Source organism: Eretmochelys imbricata, chromosome 8, assembly GCF_965152235.1.
Source record: "Eretmochelys imbricata isolate rEreImb1 chromosome 8, rEreImb1.hap1, whole genome shotgun sequence".
Lineage (NCBI taxonomy): Eukaryota > Metazoa > Chordata > Testudines > Cheloniidae > Eretmochelys > Eretmochelys imbricata.
The window spans coordinates 50,515,342-50,529,470 of record NC_135579.1 but is presented as its reverse complement, the minus strand read 5'-3'; the positions used below and the strand labels follow the sequence as shown (position 1 = coordinate 50,529,470).

General features: G+C 51.4%; 1 protein-coding gene across 1 annotated transcript in view; it reads right to left on the bottom strand.

The window, feature by feature from the left end:
* The window catches only part of PAPPA2 (pappalysin 2), a 170,531-nt gene that overhangs the window by 119,966 nt on the left and 36,436 nt on the right, over positions 1 to 14,129 (bottom strand). Inside the window, exon 3 of the mRNA XM_077825344.1 lies at positions 1,065 to 1,210. Coding sequence (XP_077681470.1) covers positions 1,065 to 1,210 — 146 coding nt within the window. The remainder of the gene's footprint in view (positions 1 to 1,064; positions 1,211 to 14,129) is intronic.

The following is a 14,129-nucleotide window of genomic DNA, read 5'->3' as shown; positions in this document are numbered from 1 at the left end:
GTCCCTATAAAATTAGGACATCTGGTCACTCTAGCACCTCCTGCTCTCCACTTTTTATTGGGGCTGATTTAGGGGCCTGTTCCCAAGCCTACTGAAGGCAGTGGGATTCTTTCCATTGACTTTGCTGGGTGTTGGATCAGGCTCTAAAAAAGTGACTAGATCTGGCATCTGTACTGATGTTTGCCTAGAGGAGCCCTCGGTGCTAATGCCTGGTGCTGATGGCCTGCTCTGGAAGCTTTCAAATCTCTTCTTTAGTTCTCCTGAAATCACAAAAGGAAGCCTGCAAATTATACACACAGCTAATCTGTTCAACCCAGCGTTGCTACTATTGCAGCCCCTGCTGCCTCTCTCTGTGTGCTACCCCAGTGCTACCCTGGATCTCTGTAGGGCTAGACAGAAGCCATGCTAGGGTGGGGAAAGAACGAGCAGCCCCCTTGGAAGCTGCACAGCCCATAGGGCAGCCCTGCCTGCCCTCTCCCCCACACTGGCCATAATTGTAGCCCCTCTGCTCTCAAAACGAGAAAAAGGAACTTTTCTGAACCTCTCTCCAAAGCTTCTCTTGGGGCTCACGGCAGTAAATTTGGATGGATCCACATCACTTACCTTCTGACTCTGATCCTCCCTGGCATGTCCGCGCCGACTCTCTTGGTGTGGCCACAGTCAGGCCTGACGTTAAGATTCCCTTGCTCCTTTCCAGATGAAACCCCAATCACAGCTCCCCTGGATAGGAGCGCCTATCCTAAGGAAGCGCTCTTCCTGTGCTCCGTCCCCACCCCGAGGGGCTGGCCATCTCAAGTATAACAGTCCCTGGTTGGGATGAATGCAGGACTCCTAGCTCCAAAGCACAGGCCTCTACTGCATATGCTGAAGGCCACAGGGTCTGATCCAGAACCCACTCAAGTCAATCAGAGTCTTGCCACTGACTCCATTGGGCTTTGGATCAGACCGCTGGCCCCACCTGCCTCCCCATGCCCTATGAGTGTCGAAGCAGGCAGCTGTCCCCTGTGCACCAGTCACAGAGGGAGAAGCTGACACATGGGAGTCACATAAGGGGACTGGCTTACCCAGATGGCTGAGGGCCTCTTTATCCCATGGCCAGGTGGCGGCACCAGCCAGCTCCTCCCGCACCGAGCTGGCAAAGTAGACATTGAGGAAGTGTGTGCTGTTCAGCTGCAGTGCCTCCTTCAGCTCCTTCACGCTCATGTACGCCCTGCAGGGACAGGGAATGGGAGACAGTCAGCAGATATCTCAGTGCAGCAGGAAGGAGTAGGATTGTGTTGAACTGGTGTAGAACGGGGCCCTGGGAGAGGCATAGGAACAACCAGAGCAGAAGCAGCCCCAGAGAATCCATCCCTTGAGACCCAGTGCATTCTGGGAAAGTCTGGAACGGTTTGGCCAGTTTTAGGGAGATGTCCAACCAGACTGTTAATTCGTTACCTTAATGCTGAGTCGTATCATGTTAGTTAAAGGGCTTGGGCAGAGATACAACTAAGCAAATATAAATAATTCTTGCTATTTATAGTCTCTCCCTAGTTAAGACTGAATTCTGCTCTTAGAGAAGGTACCTGTCCTGGGGCACCAGGAATCCGGGGGACCCCTAGGAAGAGAGAAAAGGGGGAAAGAGAGAAAAATGAGGCAAGGAAATGGGAGGAGAGATGAATGGGTAACTCCAGGGAGAGAGAGGAAAGGAAGAGACCACCCCCACTGGGGGGAAGAGAAGGGGACTTGCTCTAGGAAAGAGAGAAGGGGGAACTCAAGGGAGAGAAAGGGTGTTCACCCAGAGGGAGAAAGGTGGGACAAAGGTGCTTATAACTGTATTGGTTTCAGTGAGACACCCCCAGGTTTCTCAAGAGGCTAGGCTCTCCCTGAAACAGACCTGAAGATCCTTGCTCTCTCTCTCTGTTCCTCCATTCATACCTCACCCACCTTCTTTCAGTGCTGACCCTTCTCTGCTCTCCTCCCAGCTCTGTACCTGGATCTCTGCCCTGCCCTGCTCCAACTGGACTCCTGCCTCCACTTTGCAGCATTCAGTGATGGCAGAGGGACCAAAGAACTAAGCGTGGGCCGGGGTGAAACGATACGTTCCTGATATCTGATATCTGAAGTGAGGAGAAGAATCAATCAGATCAAGAGATATGCACATACAGGCATGGCAAGACACCTCGAGGGCCTCTGAATTTGGGCACCCAAAAATGGAGGTGCCTGAAATCACAAGTCTCTTTTGAAAGTTTTGGCCATTTCAGAATCCAATCCCTTTCGGCTCCTGCATTCTGCTAGCAGCAGCCTCCTCTCTGTCCCTCCATCCGACCCTGGGCTGCAGCTCCTGGCATCCAGAGCTTGGCTACCCTGGCAAACTCCGTGAGGCACCTGCCAATGCCACTTGAGCGACTCCCTTTTCCAGCTGCTATTGGGCGGATGCCTGAGCGAAGCTAGCAATCAGTCCAAGGGATTCATTATCATCATGTATTAAAGCTCTCACTGCTAATGCATTCATGAACCCCATTAGCCACCACAATATGGTGATAGCCAGTCCCAGCAAATAAGAGGGACATATTTTCTGTGTCCACTCAAAGGACACAGTGTCTGATCCACAACCCACTGAAGTCAGGTGAAAGAGTCCCATTGACTAGAAAGTCTTTGGATCAGGCCCTGGGTGACCTGGAGCAACAGATTTATGGGGGAAAAACATACCACCAAGGAAATGTAGCATTTTAGAGACTAAATATACGGCACAATGCTGATAAAATCATTAGTGGTGAAAAAGGCCTCACTTATCACATGCTATCATGATCTTTCCGTAGCAACTGGCAGCTTGTAAGTTACATGGTAGGGAGATACTGTGAGGGGAATGCAGCCACCTCTCCCTACTGGGGGCTAGATACCAAGGGAACTTTTCTCCCCCCCACGACCATTCATGCAGGCAAACAAAAAATGCAACTGTACTTTATATACCGGCTTTCACAGAAGCTGTATCCTATAATGCACAAGAGCATTCAGTGACAGCAGAGAGACCGAAAAACTACGCATGGGCCAGGGTGAAAAGATACTTTCCCATCTGATATCTGGAATGAGGAGAAGACTCAATGAGACCTACAGATATGCAAATACGCTGCTCAGGATGCCAAGGACTGCAGTGAAAGCTCACACACACACACCCAGGGGAGGATGGAGAGACAAAGAGGAGGCTGTGGCTGGCAGAATGTGGGAGCAGAAAGGGATTGGAAGAGAGAAACAAGGCCCCTGAAGCAGGCTGAAAGCAGGCCCACGGGGCACAGGAAAACCAAAGAGGACATTTTGAATTGCATTCTGAAACGGCCAAAATTTTCAACATTGACTAGCGATATCAGGCACCTCCATTTTTGGGTACCCGAACTGAGACCACCTCCAGGTGCCTGGTTTTCACAAAGCGCTGAGTCTGTTTCCTCTGAGAATCAAGCCCCTGGATGGTGTCTCAGGTGCCCCCAAAACAGAGTCACCCCCAAATCATTAGTCACTTTGGGAAACTATGGCTGGAGCTACTGGTGGTGGTCCAGGATGGGGCTGAGAGGACCCCATTTCTTACTCCACTTCTCATCACAAGCAGCGATTGCAGAAAACACTTCCCCTGCCATGTAAATCGCAGACAGCAGCCACTCCCCACCCAGATGCAGCAAAGTTAGGAAAATCTGATCCCTCTGCATCGCCTTGTCAGGCTTTCCCCAACACGCGCCGTGATGACACTATCTCTTCAACCCCACCAGGGCAGGAGCAATCAGAAAAGGGGACCCCCAGGTCATCCCACCTGACCTCCTGCATAATGCAGGCCATCAACAGTGCCCGGCACTCACACACTGAACACCACCACACCAACTAGATCAAGTATTGAAACCCTCTGGAGACTACACTGGTATGTGCCACTGGCTGAGAACAGAAGGGACCAAGATGCACCAATGCCTGAGGCCCCGGCAATGTCAGGCAATTGATTAGGTGGGATATACCCTCTCGATCCCAACAAATGTCCTGTACCTCTGGCTCTAGAGGAAGGTGATACCCCACCAAGCTCACTGCTGATCTGACCTGGGGGAAATTCCTTCCTGACCTCACAGATGGTAATCAGTTAAACCTGGGCACATGAGCAAGAACCAGCCAGCCAAGCACCTGAGAGAGAGAACACTCGGTGCCACCTCAGAGCACTGGCTGACCCCGTCCAGTGTCCCATCTCTAGCGGTGGCCACCTCTGATGCTTCAGAGGAAGGAGACAAAACCCAACCAATCAACCAACCAAAAAACACAAACAACACATGGAAGGGGGGAGAGAAAATCCCTTTCTGAACCCATAAATAAACCTGGAGGACATTTCTGTGGCATGACTCAGAAGGAACAGAAGCACAAACATAACAGGAATGGAGGGAGGAGAAAAGCTCCCTCATGCACATGGGCTGCTCGGGGGACCCAGGTTTTAAAAATAACATTGCTTCTTGACCTGTGATATCTTGGAAAAACAGCCCCAAGCCCTCCCGAGCCATCCAGTTTCCGGGGGCTGACGTCAGCTGTGTTCAGAGGGATATTCCTGACGCCTCTCTTCTGGAGACATGATGTTTTTCTGGCCGACGCCTGCTGGTCCCCTGACACCAGCAACATTTTTTTTCTACCCTTAATTGTGAGGAACTATAATTTCCTCCCTCGAGAGACTTGTGCAGTTCAAGGCCGTGTTAGGGGGTGAGTGATGGGCTAGAGAGAAGAATGGTTCCTGATTTCTCCCACAGCGGCAGGGTAAGCACACAGATCTTCCCGCCAATCTCCCCAAAGACGCTAGAGAGACCAAACATCTCCGGAATGGACAATTCTCTGATTTCCCTCAATCCCCCTATGAGCATGCAACTGGCGTCTCCGCCTGTCGTTGGCTCAGCTGCCAATGTTATGCTAGCCCTCGTCCTAGGAAGTTCCGTTATTTTCTCTTGAGGGAAGGGGGATCAGCCTCCCACCTCCCTCTGCCTCCACAAACTGGTTAAGCTACAACCCTCCCCCATTCCCCAAATAACTTCCCAGCTCCCCCAAATGGGAGGATTCCAAATTGGTGTGAGCTGACACCAGGAGGTCAGCCAGGCTGGTCTGAGCTGACATCCAGGAGTAAGGAGTACAAAAACAATGAGGAATAAAACACAGGCTGAAGGAGAAAAAGGAAGAGCCATCGGGTTTTCCAGATGAAGCAAAACAAGTGTTTCTTCATCCAAGTACGCAGGCTACTGGTGAGCATCAGCCAAGCTCTCCCTGGGTTATCCCAGTGCAGCCCTGCTGAAATCTGGAGGAGAATTTAGTAAGCAGGGGTACAGAACGTATATGACTGCAGTGGTCTTGCACAGGAAACATCCTCCCACACTACAGGTGCGCATCTCCCCACGCTATGCCATGCACTAGGCACCGCAGCCTGCAGGGGTAGGGGCACCATTCTCATTGTGTTGTGCCATGCATTCAGCTCTGCACCTTTGCAGCTGAAACGCCCTCACAGCCTGCAGGAGTGGGAGGTGTCACTCTGCTTGCTCTGTGCCATGCACTGGGTCATGTGGCTCTACGGGGGAGTTAACACCACAGCCTGTAGGGACATGGCTGCTGCTGCTTTCATCTGCTTTGGCTTCTCCACCGCAGGAGAGGGAGCGTTGTTTGTGCACAGCCGGGAGAAGGGAAGGGGCGCAGTGCTGCATTGGTCAGTGCAGGTTCTACGAGCTGGAGGGTGCATCTGGATGCAAGTATAAGCCACACACCTTCTGGGGGTGGTGTTCTGTCCCATCTAGTGGCACCGAGACCACTTAAAGAGAGAGATAAAATGAGTCCGCTCTACAGCCTTAGGTAACAGCCAGTTGGCTCTTAGCTCATGCGGTAGAGGGTCATGCACTAAGATGCAGGTTCAATCCTGCTGCCAATGACCAGGGTCTGTCAGCATTACACAAGCCCTTCTCTAGGAGGGAAGAGGGAATAAGTAGGCTTAACTAATAAACTATATGATGGGAAGATTCAGAACCCTGTCGATGGCATGGGCACAAAACAGCCCATTAGCAAGAGGCAGCTGGTGGCACTTTGAGGCCAGCACATATCCCGTGCCATAACTTAAATCATGCTGAATTCTCTGGGTATTGCTAATGATGCAGAATGTAACTCCACAGGAATTCCACTGCCGTTCAAAAATAGGAGCTTCTTCTCCGCCAGCAGGCCAGTGGAGATGTGGGGCTGGGAGCAAGCTCCCCAAGTACCCTCCACGGACACTGGGAAATACTTGAGAGCCAGCCAGCTCCAAGCCAAGCGCCCAGGCTGCTGAAGTCATCTGAAACTCTGGTTGTCTTTTTATGTCCCTCACCAAGCTCCCATTCTGCAGGGAAAGTCCTCTCTCCCACCCCTGCCAACCGGGGAGGCTCTCTGTTCCCCGGTCCCTGCTGACGGAAGTGGTGTCTCCAGGAAGGGCTTCCCAGCAGCTGGCGCTCGGCTGCCTGTGGGGCTTGTGATTAGGTGGGCGTTTCAGCAGAGCATTTGCAGTGTGCCAAGGGTGAGTGAAGCCAAGAGCAGCCTAGTCTCTCTGAAGCTATGTCCAAAGGTAGAAGAGAGCAGTGTCTAAGGTGCTTGAGCTCCTGCCCAGCACTGGACCCTGGCGTAAGGCTCTCACCCATCCTTACAGTGATAGGGTGATCTCACAGTACAGAGCATCCCTGAGATCCCTTGGTCATCACCCCGGACCAGCTGAGGCATCACAGTGTCGTGACCAGGGTTGGTTTGTTTCACTGAAGTTCTCCTTTGTTGGTTGAGTGAGACGGTCTCACATCCAACTTGGCTTGGAAACTCCAGATTAACAGCTCAGTCTCCAGGGCAGCGCCTGTCAAGGTGCCATCCACATCCGTGGATGCGTCACGGCAACAGCACAATGTCGTCACAACCAAAGCGCTGCCGCTAAGCTGGGAGAGTCCGGTCGCATGGGAAGGATAAAGCATGCCTGAGAGGATCAGGGACGCTTGAAGGACAGCCAGACATTCTCTCAGGATCTAGAGAGGCACAAAGTTCCTGAACCAATGTCCACTGCTGTCAATAGAAACTAACCCCCACTAGCTTTAATGGGTTTGGACTAGAGCCCCAGAGCTTAAATGGGGGTGTGTGCACATGGGATAAGAGCATCACATAGCCACATGGGCCTGAGGACACATCTCTTAGGGACAGACACTGCCAGTTGATGAGGGACCTAGAAAGCAGCTGTTGTTGCCAGTGTGGAGTGAAAGACGTCATTTCATATTCGAGAAGAAGCGCTGTGTGAAGGCAGGGACAAAACGGAGATGCAGTGCAGATATGCGAGGGGCCCAGGAACCCAGGTGCTCCCCATAGCATGGGGAATTCCTGGTTACTTTAACAGGAGTTATTTGTACCCTGCTGGAGGGAAATCTGGCTTCTGAACTGGAACAGCAGGTGGGTGCGGCAGGTATGGGCTGAAGTGCACTGGCAGAGTTGTATGTGGGACCCAGCACTGCAATAGCAAGGGTGCTGTGAGTGAGGACCGAAGTGCACAGGGAGAGCCATGTCGCTATGCAGCACTGGAACGGCCGTGGGGTTGCAGATCAGGTGCAGTGGCAGTGGGTGGGAGCCAGGACTGGAACAGTAGGTGAGCTGCGGTTGTGGATTGAGGTGCACTGTGAGAGCAGCGTGGGTTGAGTTTGCAGAGCACCTGCCTATTCTGTCCCTGGCTCTTGCCAGTGCTACCCATCCAATCACTTTCATAAGCACCAAGTTCCACTGATTTTGACAGAGAGAAAAACCCATCGACACATTTCCCTGGGTAAAGGCAGAGTGATTTACCATCAGTGGCCACTTCACCATCAACTAGACTGAGCCGGTGCCCTGAGCAGCACAGGTGGTTGAGTGACTATAAGCAGGATGGAGGTGCTGGCAGGGCATTCTACCTGAAGGTCCCATGGCTGCTGGCCCCTGATCCTTGTGGACATGCTGCAAAGCCCACCTTTTCCTTTTGGGCAAGGGATGTGGAGGGAATGGCTGGAGCCTTGAGATAGGAAGATAGGAAGTGTCAGAATGGATCAGAGCTGGGGCACATCTCATCCTGTGTCCTGTCTCTGTCCGTGCAAAGTACCTGCTGCTCCAGAGAAAGAACCCTGCAGTTAGAGGCGATTGGATAATCTGCCCCCAGGGAAGGCTCCCTCCTGATCCTCAATAGTTAGAGGCTGAATTATGCCCAGAAAGAGCAGGGTTTGGATCTGACTCTGGAAAACTATAGAGATCCCTTTTAGACTTACACATGGGTATCCACCCGCCTGAGCTGGGGAGCAGATCATTAGGCAATACTGCTCTGGGCACAGGACGGGAGCCAGCCGACACGCTTTTAAGAAATGGAAATATAAGCAAGTCCAGATGAAGCATTTCTGTTTGCTGCTGGCCAGGGAGTCGCTCTGGCTATCAGAGAGCAAGAGCAGAAAATCCAGATGCATTTACAGCTGGGAGCTTCCAGCAGTGCACACAGCTGTCTGAGGGAGTAGGAGAAGGAGCCCGCTGGGTCTGATTAGCATCATGACTCTAGGGTAGTTTGTTCCAAGCTGCACCCTTGCACATGATAAGCAGCCCTGTGTGTACACACATACCCGCACAAACCACAGACAGATGTTCAGCTCGGAAGGCCCTCGCTGGCAAGAAACACACATCACCTTCAAATAAAACCTTTGCTTCGCTTTTCAAGTTATATTTTGCAGACTTTGATGCTTCTCTCGCACGATGCCAAACCATCCGTATCAATCAGTCGCTGGCCCCCAAGTTTCTGGCCATTACCATAAGGGGGGAATTCCCCCCACCCCTCCATGGAAAAGCAGGATGGTTTGCAAATCATATCTGAGAGTCATCCAGTCTCAAATCAGACTGGATGTTCTGCTAACCACCTTCCTTTGCCTCGTTTTCTCCTTCACCTGCCAGTGCTTTGAGCATTATGCTGCCGCTTAGCTTGCTGGCTTTGAATCTCCTATGGATCAGCTGTGGATCAGAGGCTTGGATCACTAAATAACACTGCTTTTATGACATTTGCATCCATTTCCACACTCCTCCACACCCTCCAATAAACCCAAAGCTAGACAAGCTTCCAAGCTGTCTCCCCCTCATCACTTTCCTCTGTGTTACTGGACTGAATCTGGCCTGGGGCATTAAGTGGCCAAACGTCATTTTCTGTTGGCTGCGGGGTGACCTGGGGTTTTGGTGAAGTTCCCAGCAGAGAGGGATCTACACCACAGAGATCCCCGCACTGACGAGTAGAGTTGTTGCCAATCTCACCAGCGTTGCCTGTAGGTGGTCCCTCCATGGTGGAATCTTGCCCAATCCCAGCTCTGGGTAAAGAGGGCTCCAGCCTCCAGGGCTGTGAATCCAGCACATTCTTCCCCCAGAGCTAAATTCTCTTGCAAAACAGAAAACGAATTCCCATCGGCTATCCCATCGATTCCCAGCCCAAATGCCGCGTGGTAGCACCATGTCACAGGGGGCAGGGGAGCAGGGCCATTTCCGGGCTCCCCGGGGCAGGGTGCCGGATGAGGAACGAGGCTCAGAGACAGAGCCCTGAACTCCAGACTCACATTTCCTAGAAAGCAGAGTGAGAGATGGGACTCAGGGAGGGCGGGGCAGGGAGCAGTGGGAAGGGAAGCAGGTCGAGCACACAGGCACAGCATGGAAACCAGAGGCTGTCAACAGGGAAAGCAAGGCTGCAGTGAGGCTGATTAAAGGAGGCATGAAGGGAGACAGATGAGAGAGATCAAGCCTCTGACTCAATAGGAACCACCTGACCTCTCCTCAGATGGGACACAGCAGACAGCGGCTGACGCCAGCAGACAGCCTGCATGTTGCAAGCTATTTCTCTTCAGCGGAGAGCGCAAGCTGCAGAGGCCTAATGGGAAGGGACAGCTGGATTGCAGAGCTCTCTCGCTGTCTGCCGAGGCGATGCATTGGATGCAAATCCTCTCTCCTGCTCTGCTATCCCCCCATTCTCAGTGCCTCTCCTGTGTGCAATCCACAGGGCTCTCACGTCCCTTCTCTCTCTCCAACTGCAGCTATAACAATGCTCTCCCTGCCCCATACCCGCAAATCACTTCCTGTGTGGGCTTCGGGGCAACCATAACCCTTTCCCCATTACCACTGCAACTTAAGTACCAAGAGGCAATCCACAGTACTGCAGCATGCGTGCCCTACTCCTCCGCCACCACACACACGCGCCTGCAGTGTATCCCTCTACCCCATGGCGATCCACAAGCCACAGTGCAGTCTCCATTGCTTCCGGAGCCCCACACTCCAGTTACCAATTCATGGACCGCCCAGACTTGCATTCACAATGAAACCCCCTGAGATAACCCACAAGGGTGCAGCATCTTTGCTCATTCCTTATTACCACTGCAACCCCTCCATGCTCTGCAGTGCTCCCAACTTCTTTCATTACCAATGCAACTGCACTCATCCTGACTCAATCAGCAGGGCTATGGGTTCTCAGTGCATAGCTCTAATCCCAATGCAATCTGCAGGCCCCATACATTCCCATTTCCAGTGCTTCTCCTTTGCCCTGAAGCAATCCTCAGGGTTGTACCACACCTGCCCTCTCTCTCCCCACTACCTATCACCGTTCTTTGCATCACAGCAGCAGCCTAGATCAGGGCCCCCTTGTACTCGGCATTGCATGAACAGTCCCTGCCCCAAAGGCTTACAATCGAAAAAACAAGACAGTCAAAGGAAGAACTAATATTCCCATTTTACGGTAGGAACCTGAGGCACAGGGAGATTTAAGTGATTTGTCCAAGGTCATGCAGGGAATCTGTGGCAGAGCTAGGAATTGAACCTGAGTCCCATTGAACCAGGCTTGGGCTGGACCCTGGGCTCTAGGGTCCTGTGAGATGGGAGGATCCCAGAGCTCGGAATGCAGCCTGAGCCAGAATGTCTACACCACAATAAAACAGCCCCTTAGCCCAAGCCAGCTGGCACAGGCCAGCCCTGGGTGTCTAACTGCAGTGTAGACAGACCCTAAACAATAAACACACTTGGGGGATTAGCCAAGAATCCAGGCAAATGGAAGCACCTAACACCTTGTAAATTTTTACCTGTGGACAACCTGTGCCATATTTGCCATGGTTTATGCAGAAGATATGACTACAAGATCCTAGGGCAGTAACCTTTTCATGCACTTGCAACAATCCTAGCCCTTGTGCATGAGATCTGCCACTGGACAAATGGAGCCTGTGGGTACAAATTCTAACACTTGTACGTACACTGGAGTGAGGATTTGAAGGGTGGGCTTTTCCAAAGCTCTCAGTGTGGGCCCAGCTCTGTTCCCACTGAAATCACAGGAGCTTTCCCATTGAGGGCAGAATTAGCCCAACAAAGGGCATGTCTATACTGCAGCTAGAGGCGTAGCCGTCCAAGTACTTACCTAGGTTCTCAGATGGGATTGTGCACAGGTGGCTAGCCCATGCCACTGCCCATGCTGCCCTGGCTACACCCCTGGTTTTAACACGCGAACTCAATCAAAGCCAGCGCGGGTACTTCTCCCCAAGGTGGAAATGATACTTTCCAGCCGCAGTGCAGACGTAGCCACTGAGTTCTTTTGAAAATCCCCCCATCTGAAGTGCATGCACAGGCGTCTGCAGCTCCAAAACGCACCCAAACGCATCTAGCGATTCACCTAGCAATCGAAGCATTTACACCACATTCCTGACGACAGCCTGAGGCCTGGCTGAACGTTTGGCCTTTACAGAGAGGAGGGGGGGAATAAATCCATTAGTAAGAGGTCAAACTGACAATGGAAAAGACAGAGGGGAAAGAGTAGGGAGAAGATATGGAAAGAAATAAAGGAAATGGAAGAAAGAGAAACTGCAATATCAGATGTTCAACTACTTTACAGAGGGCTGGCTGCTGAAATCTTAGAAAACGCACATTTCGTTTGGTATATACCAGGAGCCAGTGATGTGAGACAGTAGAAAAGGTGCAGCTTGACACTCGTGCTGGTGATGGAAGGGGAGAATAGGCGCACTGGACTCCTCTCTATGGCTCTGACCCAAAGCCTACTGAAGTCAATGGAAAGACTCCCACTGACTTCCCCGGCCTTTGGATCAGGCCCTGTCTGGGAGGGGATAATATGTTGATGCTGACTTTTTGAATGTTTGGCTTATACAGAACACATACAGGGAGGGAGGAGGATGAGGGAAACACGCAAGGCCGTTTGCAGCCATGTAGGTTAAGCATGCAGGCTTTGACAGAGGCGACTCATTCTAGTACGGACACCAAGATAAAGAATCCCAGGTAGGTTTCATGTTTTGGATACATTGTACTGTTTCAAAATGCTTTAAAATGGGAGTTCCAAAATGTTCTAGTGAAAGGACCCTCTGATTCCCATTTTAGGGCCAGACCCTCATCTGGTGTAAATCAGCCTAGCTCTGTTGAAGTTGTGCTGATTTATACCAGCTTTTCATAGAATAACAGAATATCAGGGTTGGAAGGGACCTCAGGAGGTCATCTAGTCCAACCCCCTGCTCAAAGCAGGACCAATCCCCAATTAAATCATCCCAGCCAGGGCTTTGTCAAGCCTGACCTTAAAAACTTCTAAGGAAGGAGATTCTAAGGAAGATTCTAAGGAAGGAGATTTTCATTTCCTCTTTTGTTCAGCTGGCCCAGAGAAGAGGCGGCACAGCCCAGTTTTGCCTGCTGTTGTTGGGGCAGTGAGAGCTCTGACCATCAGACCCCTTCTGGCAAGTTTCTATACCCCAACATTCTGAAGTTCACAGCAAACTTTTAAAGCGCGGTTCTCAGCTCCTGGGAAATAAACACAGACTGGGACAAAGTCCTGGCTTTAGATTCCCCACCTCTCCACTGCATGCACTACACTAGACCTTGCATGCCACTCTCACTAATGCCAGCAGCATAACTGCGCTCAGAGAGCAAACTGGGCAGCAGAGAGCCGCAGTATCAGCACAGCCATACAGCACAGATTGAAGAGCAGAATTCTGCCCTTAGTGCAGAAGACAACAAACCATCTTCTTTCTGTGGGAGGGGGCAACCAGCCCTGCCTTGTTATTCCTGTTCCCTGTACAGCACCGTGGACAGACAGGCCACTGAACAGACAAGGGGAAAAGAAAAAGTCTCTCTGTCCATGCAGCTTGGAATCTCTGATCCAAAACCCACTGAAGTCCCTGGGAGTCTCTCCATGGGGATCACTGGACATTCATCCCACACCCTCGCTCCCCCTCATCCATGTCAGGCCGTTAGGGGACAGAAAGACACATGCTCTAGGGACAGGACGAAGAATACAATGTGTGTACAAGTTGAGAACCACTTCACATCTTTTACAGCTCCCTTCCACTGACCTACTGGAGATCCCCTCCACTTATCCCCTCACTTCACTATCCTTACAGCATTAGAACCCTGTCACGTGAAACCTGACTGCTGACTGTATCTATTCTAATAAAAGCCCCGTGCCCTGCTATTGACTTAACTGAGCCAATTCTCCAGAGAAACAATGCATACTGCGTCCTGCATGTACCCATGCACCTCTCCCCTTTCCTCGCCCACATTAGAGGGTGAAAAACATACATCTGCCTCTATCACAGTCACGGCTCTGTCGCATCCCTCAGAGTAATCCACAGATCTCGCAAACGCCCTTCTACTAAGCAGCGCTCTCTACTACCTTGAGCGTTCAGCACAGCTACACTGGACACAGGCCACACTCACTGCACTGGGCATACATGCGGATAACAAACGCATAGACGGCTCTCCTAACCCAGCTCACTGCTGACAGGACCCTTTCTAATAAAACTCCTGTGTCCTGCTAATTATACAGCGTGCACAATTCTATGCTGAAATGATGCATTGAAGACCTATGTAGCTTTTCCCTTTGCTCACACACAGAGGTGCAGAACATAATACCACAGCTCTGTCACATTCCTCCAAGTAATTCACAAACATCCTCACATCACAAACACACCTTTACCAAGCAGTGCCTCCACCACTTACTGTAGGTACACCGAACACACTTACTCTGCCTGGAGTGTATCAAATAATTACCATTGGCTATTGTCAGGAGAACAGAGGGAAGGTGGCCTGACTGACCCTTATTTTCCCTTTATTAGTGTTAGATGGAATCCTCGTGAGTTGTA